The 18,660-nt window shown below is 56.1% G+C and overlaps 1 protein-coding gene across 3 annotated transcripts in view; it reads right to left on the bottom strand.

Moving 5' to 3' along the window:
• Positions 1 to 267: 267 nt before the first annotated feature.
• ZMAT5 (zinc finger matrin-type 5) overlaps positions 268 to 18,660 on the bottom strand; it is a 29,335-nt gene continuing 10,942 nt past the window's right edge. The window contains exons 2-6 of one of the 3 annotated variants that reach the window (XM_021703389.2): positions 14,970 to 15,293; positions 10,289 to 10,351; positions 8,832 to 8,912; positions 6,303 to 6,414; positions 268 to 684 (exon numbers count right to left, since the gene is read on the bottom strand). In XM_021703389.2, the coding sequence (XP_021559064.1) occupies positions 555 to 684; positions 6,303 to 6,414; positions 8,832 to 8,912; positions 10,289 to 10,351; positions 14,970 to 15,096 (513 nt within the window). In that variant the 5' untranslated portion in view covers positions 15,097 to 15,293 and the 3' untranslated portion in view covers positions 268 to 554. The remainder of the gene's footprint in view (positions 685 to 6,302; positions 6,415 to 8,831; positions 8,913 to 10,288; positions 10,352 to 14,969; positions 15,294 to 18,660) is intronic. The other 2 variants (XM_021703390.2, XM_021703391.2) reach the window with 2 other exon arrangements.

The raw sequence follows: 18,660 nt of genomic DNA, 5'->3' as shown, positions 1-18,660 counted from the left end.
GGGCAGATGCGGGGACTGGGACAGCAGACTGAGTCCTCGAGCTCCTCTCCCAGATCTGGAGCCCCCTTTCACCTGGGTGGCCATCCCAGCCACACTGGCGCACCCTCTGCCCAGCCGTGCCGAGCCTCTGCCGGCCCTCCCGGGAGAAGGGCAACAGCACTCCTCACCCAGCAGACGACCTCGTCTCAACGCCAGTCCCGCCCGTCCTCTGCCCAGGGGCCGAGGCGCGGAGCTGAGGGCGCCGGGCAAGGAGGAAGCCAGACCACCGTGGTGACAGACTTTCTTTATAAACATCCAGAAGGCAGTTTTCTCACCCATCTTCTCAGGATGTCCCATGAGGGTGGGAGGGTGGAGCTGCCTGGAGTAGAGCTAGGATCAGGGCTGCACCTGGTAGGGCGGTTCTGGCGCCTCCGTCCAGCCAGGCTGAGCCGACGGCTTCAGAAGCTCTCCAGGAGGCAGCAGGCGGGGGCCTCGGCGTCCCCAGTAGGAGCCCGTATCTTTACTGTGACTGACACGAAGGCTGACCAGATGGGGGTCAGGTGGGGATGAGGGGCTCAGCCCCACTGGACGCTGGGCTGCAGGGGCCACCCCCCGGGTGGGGGTGCCCGCAGGGATGGAGGCAGCTCCTGGACTGGTGGCCAGCCTATGGGGTACTGGAAGATGGTGGTTCTCATGGGTTCGGCCCTAGCGAGAAGGAGAAAGTCAGAGAATTAGAATGGGGCCCAGCACAGGCCCAGGCTGGGGCACCTCCCCCCCCAGCTCCCCCTCTCCCCACCGCCCCAGCTACGGGAAAGGTCAGCTGCTCGCATGACCTTTCTGGAAGGCAGAGCCTCAAAAACATGCAGACCCTTTGAGCCAGCAACCTCACCTCTAGGAAGGAGCCCAAGTGAAACAGCAGGGTTGTGGGCAGAGACTGAGCTACAAGAAGCAGAAATAACCTGTGCCCACCTGTGGGGGACTGATTAAATACATATGCACGTCCACAGCAGAGAATGCTATGCAGCCCGCATAAAAGTGAAGGCAGACTTGTATGCACTGATAAGGAAAGGTGTCATGATGTACTGTGTGAGTAGAGAGAAAAAGCAGCTTATAAAATAATGTATATAGCATGATACTATTTTTGTTTAAAGATATATAACATATATAAATGCATAAAAAAAAAACCCTGGAAGACACAGCAAAATGTTAACAGTGGTTCTATCTGCGTGGTGTAGTTATGGGTGATTTTTTTTTTACTTCTTTATACTTTTCAAGAAAAGTTTTACAGGCATGCAAGCCTTGGAAATCAGAAAAAAATATTGTCTAAAATTTTTTTAAAAGCCTCATTTCTCATGCTACTCACTCTCCTTCCCCTGGAGGTCCAACCCCCCCTGGAGCTGCCACCTGGGAACCCAGGGCCTATTTGGAGCATCCACCCTGGGTGCCCAGCCAGGGGCGACCCTGTCCTCAGGGAGCCAAGTGAGGTGCAGAGGCAGCTCCCCGCCCCCTGCCCCCCAGCTGCTCCATACTCCAATGCTTCTGGACTTAACCCTCACTCAGTCTGCTGCTCTGCCTCTCACAGACTATGAAGCACTTTGAACTCACCCGAGAGCTCGCGTCTCCCCTATGGGACTGGAGCTCTCACATGGAAGAGACCAGGGGTTAGGGGTGATGTCCATCTGTCCCCCAGGAGCCAGAGCCAGGCCTGGCGCAGGGAGGCCACTCAGTGAATGTCTGCTGGCGACAAGTAGCAACACTGAGTACTCTTACTGACTAGGCACTGCGCAGGGCCAGGCACCAAGGTCTAGAGAAACCTCAAGCATCTTCATATGAACCCCATTTATAGATGAGGCAACTGAGGTGCACAGAGTCAGTCATATGCCCAAGTGACAGAGTCTGGGACTGGGGATTAGGGGCTAACAGGCAATGTATACGTGGGCTCCAGACATTGCCCCCAATCCACAGGCCTAGCTTTTAGTGGAGGTGATACCCTGGCAGCTCCAGGCAGGCTGGGATCCAGTGGCCAACCCTCTGCTGAGAGGGAAAGTCCTGAGCCCTCTGAAAGGTTTGGAGAGGCCTCAGGCCTCCCAAATGGAGGTGGTGGCTGGGGTCAGGAGCCCCGGGAGTTTGCCTCGCTGCCGCCCCCCCAGCCTGCTCCTCTGGGGCCTGACCTGCTGGGGACAGCCCACTCGAGGGCTTCAGGCGGCCTCCTGTTACAAGAGGCCAGGGCAACCCCCTGCCTCGCTGTTTGCCGTCTGCTGGAGAGCGCACGAAGCAGCTCCCGACGTGATCTATGGCACTGGGGAGACTTCATCAACTCCACCAGCTGCAGAGAAGGGTGGGAGTGGGGGAGGCTCCGCAGTTGCTGGAAGGGAGAGCCCCAGCTGCCAGCCAGCCCCGGGCTTCCTACAGGGTTAAGGTGACTGCAATTCTCTGCAGAGAGAGGGTGTGATCCTGGTGAGATGCTTCCCATGAGCCTCAGACCCTTCTCTAGAAGATGGAGCAGATTCCTCGGCAGCTGAGGCCTCCCCCCAGGATAAGGGTACCCCCTCCATGGGCTCAGACATGGACACATTGCCCAGGCCCCTGAGCTCATGAAGCACACCCCTCCCGCCTATGCAGAGCACACAGGGACACTGCGATGCACAAGACCGCTCCATGGCCTCCCTTGTGGCCTGTTGCCCACCCCCCGCCCCCTGCCCCCGGTGCAAGGACAGGAGCTGCTCTCTTTTGCATTTCCCCAGCCGTGGTTCTGATCCAAAGAAAAGAGTCTCAGGGAAGTGCCTGGGCTGGAACAGTAGCGCCAGTCCAGAGAGGGGTGCAAAAGGGGAGATTAAGAGGGATAAAGTCACAATCTGAAGAGCCAACAATGGAAAACAGGGACAAGCACTGGCCTTGCCGGGGGATTAGTCTGTGTGTCTGAGCTCTTGCCCCGTCTACTCTGGGCAGATCCCTCAGGGTCAGTTGGCCGAGGAGGATGGCACAATGTGCCAGGCTGGGGCCTCACAGGGCCTTTATTTCCCCCTTTTATAAGGAGGGTTGGCCTGGTTCACCTTGAAGGCGTGGCTCAGCCCGTGGGGTTGGAGCCCTCGGTCTGGGTGGCCCCAGGTGGACTGGGCAGCCATCTGCCCCCTGTACCTCAGCGGAGGAAACAGAGACCCAGAGAAGAGCAGCCACCACACTGGTCCCCACAAGGGGTCCACAGCACCAACACCTAGGGAATAGTCTTTCAGGCCAGGGACCCTGCTCCCCCAAGTGCTCCCACGCAGTCAACATGGCCCGAGCCCGCGCCAAGCCCGAGTGACAACAATGTGAGCTCGGCGCTGTGAGGAGGGCATCCGAGCTAAAGCTTGAAGAATGAGTCTGCCTTTGCCTGGCAGAGGTGGGGAGGCGGTTCCAGGTGGACAAAGTAGTGTATACGTGGTGCACAGAAATCAGAAATGCCCACCACATCCAAGAAGCTGCCAGTGTCCAGTGGGACTGACAGAAGCCAGATGGGAGAGGTGAGAAGGGGGACCACACGGGCTGGGGAGGTGGCAGGGAAGTTCCCTGGGGTCCGTCGAGCTGGGTTGCAGGGCCCAGAGCCCCTGAGGTAGAGGAAGCCCAGAAGGGTTGACGCAGGGGTCGGGGCCGGCCAAGGCCAGGGAGTATTTTAGGAGCTGGCTGGGGCTGTTCTGTGGGGGATGGTCAGGAGGAGCAGAGGGGAAGTGGGAGGCCAGGAGGGGCTGCTGTGGCCATGGGGAAAACCGGGTGGGTAAAGGGCACAGAGGGAACAGTCTCTGCAGGGCTGCCTCCAGGGTAAGAGACTCAGGGAATAGGACAAAGCAGCCAGGGGGCTTGAATCCACCTCCCCTGACCCCGCAGGGGTGAGGCCACAGGTGGAGGGGCAGAGCCCATCAGCCGTGGGCTGCAGGATAAAGGGGTTATTTTTCATGAGACCGGCCTATAGGAGAGGGCTGAGGAAGACCAAAGCAGTGATGGTGAAAGTAATAATAAATGGTCACCTGCCTTCCAACAGCCTTTTTCTCAAGGCTGGACAGGCCTGCTCTGCCCCAGGAGCAATCCGTCCTGGCTCTGAGCCCTCAGGAGGTGGGTGGAAAGGTACACAGGTGCGGAGGACGAGTGGTTGTCCGGAAGGGGCCAGCCTGGGTGGCCAGGAGGTGAGGAGCACAAGGACAGGGCTGAGACTCCCCACAGCCTCGGGTGGTCCCCAGGTGCAGGCTGTGGCCCTGACACAGCCACCCCATCCCAGCAGCTTGCTGCTGCCTCCACCACTCCAGACCTTCAGCTGGATGGGGCCCTTGGAGACAGAGTGGCCTAGGGACTAGACCAAGCAGGGGCGTAAAAGCTCTCTCTCAAGCGCCAGCTCAGGGCTGCTGAAGATAGCAGGTGTGTGACCAGGACAGTCACAATCTCCTGGAGGGGTTGAGATTCCTCAGCCACAAACCAGGGGCACCAACCACTTAAATGCCCAGGGCCAAGGGCCAAGTGCACCACAGCACCAAACACACCCGAGTACCCGATTACCAGGGGCTCACCACCGCCTACCTGAGATCTGGGCCTGTCATCCAGCCTCAGTTTCTCCACCTCATCCCCCAGTCCTCTGAGTCTCATGGTCACAAGCGTCCTGCACTGGATAGCACTGGGACACATCTGTCCCTAGGTGGGGACTTCTGGTCACCCGTCTCTACCCACTCCTGCACTCAAGCCAGTCCAGGCACTGGGTCTTCCTGAGCCCTTGTGAAAAGCTCAGGAGGTGCCCAGGCTTTTGGTGCTCACTCCCAACAGAGGAACCACCAAGTCAGAGCAGGGAGGCGAGCGGGGAGCACAGCCGAGACCCATGGGTCGCCAGGTCCAAGCAGTGGGAGAGTGGGGAAGACCCTAGAGCTCCCTGGGCGCCTCCAACCAACCCCAGCCCTCTGACACACCAGCTGATGGGGTCTGGGACATGGATCCTGGGACAAGTCCCAAAGGGGCACTCCCCTGACCAAAATCACAACCACCTCAGACAGGACCAGAAGGGATGGACATCAAACTCCAACATCTGTCTGTACTGTATTGTTTTAAGGTGAGGGGACAGAAACAACACAGATTTTTTTAAAAAGCTAAAAAACAACTAAAAGTTGAGGTGCCTGGGTAGCTCAGTCGGTTAAGTGTCTGTCTCTTGATTTTGGCTCAGGTCGTGATCTCAGGGTCGTGAGATCGAGCCCCACATTGGGCTCCGTAGTGGGTGCGGACCCTGCTTAAGATTCTCTCTCCCTCTCCCTCTGTCCCACCCCACCATACTTGCAACTCATGCTCTCTCCCTCTCTCTCCCCGTCTCAAACAAAACAAAACAAAACAAACCCAACAACTAAAAGTTAATTTTAAAATAGTTTAACAAAAAGCTCTCTTCACGGGGGCACAGAGAAGGCAAGAAGTTTAGCTCCCACCTCCTGGCAGAGCTCAGAGGCAAGGCCTCACCCCCAACTGTCCAACCAGGCTCCCTCGGCCCAGGCCAGCTTGTTGTCGCATGAGACCACACCACAGAGACAGTCGGGTCTGAAGCCCCATTGCAAGACAGGCAAAGCGAGGCAGCCCAGCGCAGGCAGCTTTACAAAGTCACAGGATGCTCACAAACACATCCGGTAGCCCCCTTCCGCCCCTCTCCCTCCTTCAACACCTGGCGGACGAGCCCAGGAGCCCTGGGACAGCACGCAGGACACACCTGAGGGCCCCTGACCCAGGGTGCTCCACCCACTTCTGAGCATTTTGAGCGCCAGGCCCGGCAGCAGCTGGGCCGACCTGCTGGGGAGTGAGCTTGTCACATCTCTGAGCAATCCCAGCCCTGCCTCTTAGCCGTGTGCCCTTGGGCAAGTCACACCCTCCTGTGAGCCCTACCCCCTCTTCTGCAGGGTCGGGGTAACCGTGCCTATCTGTCAGGGCCCGAGAGGAGACAGTGCAGTGACTGGCGCACTGGGGCCTCAGGAACCACAATCAGGCCCCTCCCTCTGGCAATGGACTTGGTGATGTCCAGTCGAGTTGGCGTGGCCACCTGCCTCCCCTTCAGCCAGCACAGATGCCAATTAAGGGAGGAGCCACTAAGGCAGGAGGATGAGGCTCAGGAACAAGAACTTTTAAACGAGTGCCCCTCAGCCTCTGGTCAGAGCCTGGGGACCCAAGAGTCCCAATGTGGCTCCTCCCTCGAGGACCTCTGTGGGGGCGTCCATGTCGGGTCCCTGCGCCAGGGCAGTTCATGGAGACTACTCAGCTTCCGGTGAGGGCAGGCTGGCTAGGGCACTCTCCTAGAGGGCACAAGAGACGGGGACCCACGGGGCCTGTACCTGCTGCTTGGAGCTGAGCTCAGCCGCTTGGCTCTCTTTTCCAACCAGTCTTCCAGATGGCCCTCAGGGAGCTCGACAACATCTAGTGGCCACTCCCTGGCCCGCCTCTCCTCTGTGGAGACAGGGAAACAGAGGCAAGTGAGGGATACGTTCACCCCTGCCCAGGCCCCACCCTCCCACAAAGCTGCCAGAACCTTCCTGGGGATGAGGGCACAAGCTGGGAGGCCAGGAGCAGAGCCTCAGGGCAGTCCCTACCACGCTGCTACCTTCCTAGGCCTGACCCTCTGGGCCTCACTCTGCTTCCTCATTAAGTGGAGATAAAACACTGGCTGCCTCCCAAGCTTTTTGCAGTTGGACACAGGATAAGGCATGTAGAGAGCCTGGTCCTCAGGAGGGGCCCAAACCTGGGGGCAGAGAGGCAATGTGGGCTGCAGACCAGGGCAGAGCAGGGTTTGGATCTTCACTTGGCCACTTGCCAGGTCTCTCTGACCCTGGGCAGGGGAAGGAGCCTCAGCCTCCCTCCCTCCCTCCCTCCCTTCCATCCTCCCTTCCATCCTCCCTCCCTCCCTCCCACCCTTCTGCCTCAGCCTTCCTGGTTTTCCTTTCCTTTCCGTTCCTTTCCCTTTCACCTTCCCTTTCACCTTCCCTTCCCTTCCCTTCCTTCCTTCCTTTTTAAATTTTATTTATTTATTTGCCAGAGAGAGAGAGAGAGAGAGAGAGAGAGAGAGAAAGCACAAGCAGGGGGAGCGGCAGGCAGAGGGAGAAGCAGGCTCCCCGCTGAGCAGAGAGACCAACGCGTGGGGCTGAATCCCAGGAAGCCGGGATCACAACCCGAGATGAAGGCAGACACCCAACCAACTGAGCCACCCAGGCGCCCCATCCTGGTTTTTCATTTCATAAGTTGTCCTGTAAGAACCTTTGCTCACTTAAAAGTGAGCCAACAGTTCAAACCAGCTGGGTGTGAGATGGGTCAGAGTCTCCGGGAGGACTTGGGATAGGGCCTGGGGCCAGAGGAAAACAATCATACCTGGGGACCAACAAGCGGGCCAGGGCTCGGGCTTAGCACTGCATACATTTCATCCCACTTCACCTTTACAAGTGGTCAGGTTCAACGCATTAGGACACTGCCTCCAAGAGGTTTCGCCATGTGCCAAGGTCACAGGGGATGTGGCAGAACCAGGTCTATCAGAGCTGCCACCGGGGCGGGGGTGGGGCGGCACACCTCTGCTTCCAGCCCCCTCGGGCTTCTCCCATCCCTGTCTCCACCAGGCACCGTCTCCAGCTGCAGGCCCACTGGCCTAGGCTCTTCCGGCCATGGACCAGCTGTTCCCCGGGAGTCCCTGGCCAGTGAAGGGCTGGAGAAGCCACCACTGCCAGGATTCGCTGGCGAGGCCTGTGGGGCCTCACTTCTGCCCTGGGAGAGCTCCTGGAAACCCTGTGTCTGTGCTAGGGCCATCGGCTCCCAGAGCAGGGCACGGCCCGAAGGCTATGACGGGTCGGAGGGGGGTGAGGCCCACTGGGGGACGAGGGCAAAGGCCACGCTGCCCTGGACACTCACTGGCTGCCCCGAGGCCACCCGGACAGAGGGAAGAGTGGGCAGCAGCACCCTGGGAGGCCAGAATCGGCCTCTCACCTGCTGGGGGTTCCTGTGAGGCCCTTCCACCCTAGGCTAGCTTGAGTTTCTCCAGCTGTTTCATGAGGGGTTTCATGAGAAGATTGACTAAGACCATCGAAGTGGAAATGTCCTTGTTCTCTAACTGGAGAAAGGGGAAGTGAATTTCCCACAAGCAGACGTGGCAGTTTCCAGGGGGAGCTAACCTGGTTCTTCCTTGGAATTGCTAGGCCTGAGAGTTCTGAGGGCAGGGAAGGTGTCCTCTTCATCCCTTTGTCCCCAGAATGCAGTAGGGGATCTGCCTGGTGCCGAGTAAGGGCTCGAGATAGATGTGGCCTGATGGAGGGAAGGAGGAAGGCTATGCATGAATGAGCACCCAGCAGGGCACAGATGAGCCCGAGGCACACCCTTAAGGGCTCCTGGACAGGAAAGCCCCACATGTCACTTTAAACCCCACAGAGAGGACAGATGGGGGCTCCCCTGTTCCTTCTCCACTCATGCCTGCAGTGGATTGGAGGCATTCCTGACACACACCTCCATCACCTGGGGCAGCCCTCAGCTTATCCCCACAAGGTGGCCACAAAAGAGGAGGAGGGGGACGCCCGGGTGGCTCAGCTGGTTCAATATCTGTCTTCGGCTCAGGTCATGGTCCCAGGGTCCTGGGATCATAGAGTCCCACATCCGGCTCCTTCCTCAGCGGGGAACCTGCTTCTCCCTCTGCCTGCCGCTCCCCCTGCTCATGCTTGCCCTCCCCCTCCCCACGGCAAATAAATAAAATCTTTGAAGAAAAAAAGAATCTATTGAAAAAAAAAGAGGAGGAGGTGGGGAGGCACAGGGCAGCTTTGCAGTCCTCATATCTGGCATTCCCCCCGGCAGCCCGCTTCACACCCCAACCCAGGGTCCCCGCCAAAACACACCCTCCACCTGGATGCTTAGCTCCTGGAGGTCTCTCTCTGACATGTGGGAAAATCTGCAGTTGGAGCCGAAGTCACACTGGCCTGCAACAGAAGGCAGGGAAGCCAGAGTTACTCACTGCTTGGAAGAGCTCCCACCATGCGCTGAGGGGCACCCTGATGGGGGTGCAAGGCTTTAGAGTCTACAGAGTAACAACCCCAGCCCCAAAGGAAAACTTGGAATCTCTCTGGCCCCACCCACACAAGTAGCCAGAGCAACCTGTCTGGTCCATTCTGCCCTGTTCACGACCCTGGGAAGCAAATCCTGAAGCCTTCCGTGATTGGGGTGCACAGGTCTCTGTAGGCTTGTCTACTGCCACCACTCCCCTAGCCCCAGGCCCTGTTCCCCAGCCTCAACAAACCACAGGGGGCTCCCCGAAAGGGTCATGCTTCCTCTCTCCAATCCAGGCCGTTGCACCTGCTGTGGCCTCTGCCTGGTGCCCACCTGCCCATTCGGCTTGCATGAGCCACTGGACTGCTCCCCAGAAAGGTTTCAAGGGTAGCTTCCTCAAGGAGGCACCAAAGCCCGGGGTAGCTTTCTGAATCTCAACCGGGGAGACCAAGCTTTGTCTCAAAATAACGGGAGACTGAAGGTATCCAAAGCCAGCAGAACCTATCAGTGGTGTTTTCACTCCAAGTGAAGTCTGTTGGGGAAGCCCCTGACCTGCAGGCCTGGTGACCATTCTAGGGGCAGCACCGTCTCCTGAGGGGGGTGTAGCCATTCATCTGGCTTCCTTAGGCCAACAGCACTACCTCTCCCCAGAGCCAAGCTCTCTTACATACCATGGTAATCACCATGGTTCTCCTCTTTGCCTTGGCCACTAGGAAGCTCAGGGCCAAATCCCTAGAGAGTATACAGGAACTCAAAGCAAGCATGGAGGAAACGAATCATTCTCCTGGCTTTGTCTTATTTTTCCTACCCTTATTTTCATCTGCTCTTAGTTCCTTCACTTACTGAGGTTTTTATCTGTTTGAACCTATATGCACCTTTATTTCGTGGGTATTGAGTAGTCAAATCAACACTTAGCATCCTTGGTTCTAATTCTGAAGTTTCTCGTCAAGCCTGTTACCGTCTCCAGCCCTGCCTGCTGGGATGGGCTCCCAGGCTAACCTAATCAGCCAGTCGATCACACCCATCAGTGTCTCCTAGATTTACTTGCAATCTCCTAGTGCTGGCTTGTTCTGGGTGGGCCAATAAAATCACATTCTAGGTCGGGAGAGCTGAGGAACCAGGCCCTGGAAGTCAGTCCCAAGGCACAACCCTTGGGAAGGCCCCAACTGACCACTTGGCTGATGCACCAAGACCACAAAGTGGGCTTCAGATGGTGGCTGGGGTAGGGGAGAGGCTCTGCAGAGGTCCGAGCAGGCCAGATGGGGCATGCTGGTCCCTAGGGGGAACTAAACTCAGTAGAACACATTACCTGTCAGTAGAAACTTCCTGCACGGCCTCTTGTTCTGTTCATCTAGCAAGATGGCAGCTGCATCTGCAAGAAGAGCGAGGGTCCGGGTTCAGACTTTGGCTGCATACAGGCACCTCCTATCCCCGAGATCAGGAAAGGAAAGAGTTCCCATCCACAGAGGAGTGTAGGAGGGGATGACCACAGGTGGGGACGCTTGGCAGAAGCATCTGAGCTTCAGGTGACCTCAACCCTTTCCTCCCCACCCGGACCTAGCCAAAGGCAAGAACCAAGTTTTAGGTTTGAGGTTCTTGGCTCTGACCATGCAGTTTTGTTTTGTTTTTTTAAATCCTGGTATGGTAGACTTCTCCATACTGTCTTTGCAACTTCTGTGAATCTATAATTATTTCAAAATAGAAAGCTAAAAAAACCCTCCTGGTGCCCAGGAAGCCCACCAGTAAGTCTCAGGGCTCGGGCGTCGCTCCACGGCCAAGGCTGCAACGTGCTCTCTGCTCCCTCCTTCCCCCTGCCAGCCGCCGGCCTCCGCAGGACTTCCCAGCTATCTTTCCGGAAAAGAAATCTTAACCCTGGCTTCCTCCGATTTTTCCAACCTTTATTTTCATCATATACTTATGGTTTAAGTTTGTGTGTTTCTTGGTAGGTAAGGAATCAATCAGCCAAAATCCATAAGATAGGAAGGTGCCCCGACTCAGAGGCCCTGATGTCGCCCTGGGGGCCTGGGCTGGTCACGTTCCCCATTGGTCCACTGCCTTTTCTAGAGGCTGCTGGAGTAGAGGAAAGACCACGGGTTTCAAAGTCCAGGTACACTTGACCCAGGCAAGCTGCTTCATCTCTCCAAGTCTCTGTTGCCCCATATGTAAAATGGGAGGAAAATTCTCCTCTGATAGGGCTGCTGTGCAAACTGAATAAGGTAATGGATGCAGAGCACTTGGCAGAGGTGCCCAGTGACCCCCAACCCTGAGGGCACATTAGAATTCCCAGGAAAGTGGGGCTGGGAGTGCTTTAGCATCACACTAACGTGAGGCCAGGGCTCCTCCGAACCCCTGTCGTGGATGCTCAACAAACGGTGGCAGTTCTTACTTTGTGTCCTCCTTACAAGCCCACTGCACAGCGCTAACATCCCCATTTTGCAGAGGGGAAAACTGAAGTTCAAACAGGGGAAAGGGCACATAGTCAGGAAGTGGCAGTGCCAGGCTTGAACCCTCGTGTGTGAGTCTAAAGCCCCTGCCCCTTCCCGTGTGGCTGTGGATCTCCTGGTGGCGGGGTAGGTGGCCAGCTCGGTGGCCGGCTCTGATGGGAACTTCTCCCTTCCTCCCTTCCCCAGGGCCAGGCAGCTGGTGGGAGTGGGTAGCTGTGGGCAGGAGTTGGTTATCAGAGGACTCACTCCGGGGGGATGACCTGGTGGATTGTGGGTGGGGCCGGCAGGGTAGGGGGTGTCGTCCATCCATCAGCACTGGGCCTGTCAGACTCAGCCCGTCCAGCCAGTTCCACAGACCTTCCCAGGGAAGGTGGGCTGGTGGGGGCATGTGAACATTGCCAAGCCCCACCTCCACGTCCCAGAGGTAGGACAGCTGAGACTAGGTGGGGGTCTGAGCCTGAGTCCTAGCCAAGGCGCCCTGGCTGGGGCACTCAGTGTGGCAGAAGAGTTCCAGGCTGTCCAGCATCTGGCCGGTGGTTCTCAACCCTAGCCACATGGCAGAATCTCCAGGCAGCCTTTAAAATATAGGGATCCCCGGTCCCATCCTTCTCAGGTTCTGCTTTAATTCATCTGAGGGGGAGAGCATGAGAATTGTTAAAGGCTCTTCAGTGACTCTGAAGGGCACCCAGGACTGAGAACCCGAGTCCAGGGCCTGCACAAAGAAGGCATGCTCCTCCACCCAGCATTCAAGGCTCCTTGTGATCTGACCCCATTGGTCCTTCTTGCTTCATCTTGCAAAATTAACAGCTGCCCTGGTGCCTGGTGTTTGTTTGCTTGCTCATGTAGATATTCATCTAACAAACATTTACTGAGCACGTCCTGTGTGCCAGGCACCATGCCAGGATGAGGATTTAGTGGAAAGTAAGTCAGACCTGCTTCTCCCTTCCAGTCCAACAGTCACACTAAGCCATGTGGACATAAATAGGGGAACAGCTAGCATGCAGCCAAATGACCTCACCCAGGGATTGGGGAGGGCAACCCTGAGGACGCTTTGCCTGAGCTGAATTCTGAGATGGAAGAGCTAGGCTGAGGGCATGGAGGACAGCAGGAAAGGCGTGCCCACAGAGGGGACAGTACCTGTAATGGCCAGAGTGGTTGGAGCTTGGAGGGCGAGGTGGGCAGGGCACGGAGACCTATACAAGACAGGGGTTCTGCCAAGAACACACTGTTATAACTGGGAGTGAGGTTGCCCAGGAGAGGGGCTCTGTTTTATTCATCTCTAAGTCTTCAGAGCCTGCCTGGGAGCCGAGGACATGCTAAGTGCTCACTGAGATAAAGGGCCTGAAGCCAATCCTTTTGTGGACCCATATAGTTCCTACTGAGTGAACCCTTACTGCCACACAGTCATCATGAAAATACTGAGGCCCTGTCACATCCGTGGGAAGTGGATATTGCTGTTATGGCTGTTTTACACATGGCAGGATTAGGGCCACACTGTTCGTGAGTGACACCTTGGGACGGACAGCCACTCAGCCTAGCTCCAGACCTCACACTTGTCCCAGTCATGGCCGAAGCATGGTCAGCCCCTCTGGGGGTGAGGGGATTTGTCTAAGGCCATGAAGCTGGGAGCAAAGTGGTTATTGAGTCCTAGCCCAGGCTGGGGTGCCACATGCCTCCCCAAAGTCTGTGCTGTGCAGTTTGCTCAGGTAAGCTGGAGCCCCGAGGAAGCCTCTTAAAGTGGAAAGGGCTCATATGCCAGCTGTGGACCCCGGGTGAGTATCATCTACCACTCTGGATTTGGAAGTCACCACCTTTAAGTGGGGATGCCCGCCCACCCACCCTCCCTTGCAGAGCTGTTCTAAGGACTGAATGTGCCTGGGGATGTGAGGGGACACTAGGAATGCAGGGTCCCCACTGCATTCCCTTATGGTACCCACTCTTTCCTCTTTCTTTAAGTAATACAATAGCCTCTGCCAACCAGCCCCCGACCCAAAGACCCACCTGTTCTCAGATGAGACTCTGGGCTGGGAGCAAACACCAAGGTAATCTTGAGGCCTGGCTCCTGCCAGATCACAGTCCCCACTGGATTTGGGGGGCAGGGAGCCTTTGCCTGACACCAGAGTCAGAGGCCTCCGTGGCACCTAGGAGAGCCCTCTGCCACTGAATACCCCTCGGTCCCCGCTCCCAGCCCCTTGCGACCTCAGCTATGCCTGGCCTGCTGGGCAGCCTGGCCACCCTCCCTCTCCCAAGCCTCTGAGCCTCAGCTTCCTCCTCAGAAATGAGTCTGGGAGAGCTCTGAAAATAATGTGTCAAGGCCCCACCCCAAACCTGCCTCTGGGGATGGGGTCGAGTGACCAGCGTTTTTTATTTCAAGGTCTCTAGGTGATCCTAACCTGAAGGGTGGAGCTCTGCCTTAGAGAATTGCTGATGAAGCAAATGACAAACCACAAAAGGCTCCCCGCATGCAGCAGGCACTCCATAAGTGCCCATTCCCTTCTTGTGAATTCTGACTCTCAGACCAAGGAACTCTGTCTCCCCTTCTCCTCCCTTCTTGGCTGCTGAGACTCAGCTCCTTCCTTTTGCTCTGGGAATCCTGCTCCCCAACTCATGAAGCATCGGCCCTGCCCCAGCTCATTCTGGAAGCTCCGGGCCCACCCCCACCCCACCGCCAAGCTCCCTCTCCATTTCATCGGCTCCTGGCTGGCCACCCCAACATCTCCCTCGCTGTTCTTCAGTGTCCACGTCTGATGGACAGCAGCAGCAGCTCCCCTGTAGTGCGCACCTCGAAGGTGCCAGGCTTGGTGCTATGTGCTTATGGCCGGAGCTCATTTGCTTCGGAGGCACCTGCTCGGAGAAGCCTTCCCCTGGAAAAGCCCTCCGTCTGGGAGCTCGATCATTCATCCGGCCAGCCAGTCATTCAACAGCCATTTACTGCCCCCCACACTCATGCAGCAGGCAAGGATCACTGTCAAACGTAGCTCTTGGCCACTGCCTTCAAAGGCTGCCCTCGGCCCTCACCCTGGGGACAAACTGCCCCCTTTACTGTGGCCTCCGCAGACTTACACAATCTGGCCCCAGCCCTGCCACGGCCTTCAGCCCCTCCCACCCTCCTCTCCTGCTGGGTCCAGCCACGCCTTCTCTCCTCTGCTCAGACGGCACCTGATGCTTTGTTCATGGCCGCCCGCTTCTGCATACCCTCTGCCCAGAATGCTGCCGCTGGCTTCTCCCTGTCTTTCCCACTGTTGGCTCAAACATCATCTCCTTGGAAAAGCCTTCTTCCTGGCCACAGTATCCCCAGAGGCTGGCAGAATGGAGCCCTCCTCTCGGTCAAGATTCCTGGGGGACAGAGCTCACATTCCAGCCTGCCCCTTGGATGGCCCATCTGCCCTTGGGGATGCCCCAGTGGCCCCAGCCTTCCTCTCTTTGGCTCCTCCAAGAGCCCAGACCAAGCCCGTCGCTGGCCCATGGGTACTTCCTTGTCTGCCAATAAGAAAGATGGGCAAGCTGGCCTCCATTGGCCCAGCTGCCCAGCCAGCCAGCACGCACCTCGAAACATGTCATACCAGACCTTCTTGGCCTTGAGGTGCTGCAGCCCATTCAGGTGCTTCTTGCGGTTGTGGAGGTTGTCCTGGAAGGAGCGGCTGCAGTAGTCACAGAAGTAGTGCTTCCCCATGGCCGTCTAGCCGGTTGCTGCCGCTGCCTGGGAAGCCCAAAGTGCTCAGTCAAGAGTAGGCAGGACGCACCACCCGCCGAAGCCCGCAGTGATGGAGGGAACAGGAGGCAAGCTGAGGACCAAGCACAAGCTGACACCCTGCACCTCCCGGGTGGGACCTGTGTGACGTTCCTCGGGCACTGCCGGCTGCCCTAAAACTAAGGGAAGGGAGAAACGAATGGTTAACTGACAGAGATCACAGTCCTGCGGGACAGGAGTCTCCCTCAGTGTACAAATATCTTAGTGATGTACAAGGAAAAGACATTCTTATCAGTAGCCTAAATTTCAGAGACCCATAGACTCAATTTCCTGGAGTCCGAACATCATCCTCCCCTCCATAGTGATGTGAGAAACAAAGGCAGAAGGGAATGTAAATAAAATTAAACTTCTTTATAACCTGCAGCCCATTGACAAATCCTTGGGATAGGCAGAGTATAACATTCCTTCTGGAAACTCCCAACTATCTTAACGTTAATGCCTTACTAGAGGGAAAAACAACCTTAGCTGAACAATAGCCAGGCCTCCAGTATCTTCTTTAGCATATGAAAGTCCTTTAGGACACCTCCCTTTTTCCTACATTCCCCACCTCCCAGGTATATATAATCAGCCATTCCTCACAACCCCGGTGCAGCAGCTCTTTCTGCCCACGGGGCCTGTCCCCATGCTTTAATAAGATCACCTCTTTTGCACCAAAGACATCTCAAGAATTCTTTCTTGTTCTTCAGCTCCAGACCTCACCTACATTCCGAAATGACATCAGGCAGCACAGCACCCCAAATGAACACTCCCTGGTGGCCAGTGTAAGGAAGGCTCTGGTTACACCCGCCTCATTTAAACCCCAGAACAGCCCGGAGGAACTACGTGGGCCAACGAATACGGCCTGAGAGGTCTCATTCCAGGGGGATCTTTTAACAATCCTGATGCCCAGCCTCCACCCCAGGGCCGGTGGACCACAGAACTTCAAAGGGTGAGACCCAGGCACCAGCATTTTTGTAAATCTCCCCAGGAAATTCTCCTATGCAGCCAGGCTGGAGAGCCACCACCTTACACCCTCTGGCCACGTCCCCACTTCCCCCCAGTCCCACTCCACCTCTGACCTCCTCTCTCCCCTTCTCTCCCATCTGGCCATATCAGCCCCATCTTTGCTCCTCACATCTGCCAGGCCCCCACCAGGCACCCGCCAGGCGCCTGACCACCTGCTGGCCCCTCTGCCTGGATGCTGTTCCTTGCCACCCCTGCTCACTTGATTCCTTCATCTTCACTCAATACTATCTCCTCAGTAATCTCCTGTGACAGCTTTATTTAAAATTGCAGAACACTCTACTTAGCTTCCCCCATTCCCTGCTTCATTTTTATCACCTTTGAAATAATAAGGTACTTGTTACGTTTATTACCTTTTTGTCCCAACAGGAATATAAATCCACGAGGGCAGGGATATTTTTGTTTTGTTTACTGCTGAAGCCCCACTACTCCAAGTGGCACACGGTACAGAGTAGGCAACCAATATTTGTTGAGTAAATGATTAATTCCCATTTTCCTTATGGGACAACTGAGGTTCAGAGAAAGGAAGTGATTTGCCCAAGGTCACACAGCTGGACAGCAGAACACAAAACTCAGATGCCCTAAAAATCCCACTGCTGGGTGTCCTCTCTTCCAGAGCCAGCTCAAAGCTTACAGAAGCCTGAGGACTCAGGCAGAAATGCAAACAGTTTTGCCAGGAGATTAGCTAAACTCTTAGATGGCAGGTCCCCACCAATCAGAGAGGGAAATGAAAATGTTTCAGGGTCTTAAGACCCTTAAGACCCCTCAGCCATGGTGACCCACAGCTGCCACACCTGACCCAGGAGATCTCCAGCCACAGGCAGGGGGTAATTCTGAGTGTCAGGGCCAGCCCTTGGGTTCCCGCAGTTTGCTGACATAAGACCAGAGGATGAATGGGTCCACTCTGGGCTGTCAAGTGGGATCTGCAAAGGCTGAGCCCAGACTAGCCCCTCACCCTTCGGGTCCTATAGTCTGATCCCTCATTTCCCAGTGCAGGTTCCTGGGGCCCAGAAGAGGAAGGAAAGTGACTTCCCTAAGCAACCCAGGCTAGCAGCAAAAGCGCGACTCCCAGGACTTGGCAAATTAAAGATACGGCCGGGACCTGACCACAGGGCAGACGGATGGGGGACTGCATCTTGGGAAGAAGAGAATGGGGAGAGAGACAGAGAAAAACAAGCCCCCTGGACAGTCCAGGTAGCCAGGTGGGTCAATAGAGAAGGCTGTTCCCGTGGCAGACAGAGACAGCAGCCACTAAGTCAAGGGCAGTAATGGGATCAGGAACAGACAGTCATTCAAAATGAAAACGTATAAAACCTCTCTTCTCCTATTACTGCTGAGAAACCGCATCCCAGACACATGGACTTGATATATTAAATTTGGCAGCTCTAATACACCCCGTCTTGCCAATAAACTTATAGGAATTGGATTGAAATTGTAAGAGATGAACGTTTAACGGCCGAGTGCTTAACCAAGCCATTCACGAAGCCTCAAGCTCTGAAGAGCTGCTGGCTCTGGAGCATCGTGGGGAGGGGAGGGTGTCCCTCTGGGGAGGCAGAGATGGAGCGGTGGCTCTGCGGCAGACTTAGCTGGACAACACCACACAGGACACTGGGCAGCCGGCCGTGTGACCTTGGACCTCTCTAGGCCTTTCGGTTCAGGAAGGTGAGACAGTGGGTCTGACAGGTTAGCTGACTGCCTGAGGAGCAGTGAACAGAAGTTTGCTAATCCAAATGAATTGCTAATGAAAGAGTAATGGAAATACAAATGACACTAATAATGTCCAGCATTTAGCAAGTGCTCAATAAATGTTACCTACTGTTTGATTTACTGAGCACCTACTGTGTGCTGGCACTAAGCTAAAAGCTTTATAATGCATCATCTCATTTAATCCTCAGGACAACCTGTGAGGTAGGACCTACTCCACTTTTTCAGATGAGGGCACTGAGGCGCCAAGAAGCAAAGTGCCTTAGCCAAGGTCGTGGTGCTGGAAAGCAGCCAAGCTGGGTTCAGAATCCAGGCAGGGTGGCTCTATAGAGAGTCCACACTCCTAATCACTTAGAAAAGTCTCCTCGCAACAAATCATACTGCTGACAGCTTTCCTTTTTAATCACTCACTACACCCTGGGGACCACGTGGCCCGTTTAAAACCCAAGAGGTATGTATTATAATCCCATTTGCGAAGGAGAAGACTGAGGCTCAGAGAGGTGCTGTGGGGTGCCCCGGGTCACACTTCCAGGGAAGGCAGAACAGGTCTTACGGTGCCTGCACTTGCATCTGCTGGGAAAGCCTCCATGAAGTCAAATGATGAGCCCCTCAGCAGTGGACTCCGTGTGTGTGTGTTTCCTCTTCTCTCTCACATGCACAAACCGCAGAGGACAAACCAGCCTCCGCGGAGAGGCGCCCACCCACGCCTTCCTTCCTCTGCCCACCCTGCATCTGGCACAGGGGCGGAGCTCAGCTGTCCATGGAGGGCCAGTGTACCCC

This window comes from Neomonachus schauinslandi, chromosome 14, assembly GCF_002201575.2.
Source record: "Neomonachus schauinslandi chromosome 14, ASM220157v2, whole genome shotgun sequence".
Taxonomy (NCBI): domain Eukaryota; kingdom Metazoa; phylum Chordata; class Mammalia; order Carnivora; family Phocidae; genus Neomonachus; species Neomonachus schauinslandi.
The sequence above is the reverse complement of the archived record's forward strand: the minus strand, read 5'-3'. Positions and strand labels throughout refer to the sequence as shown.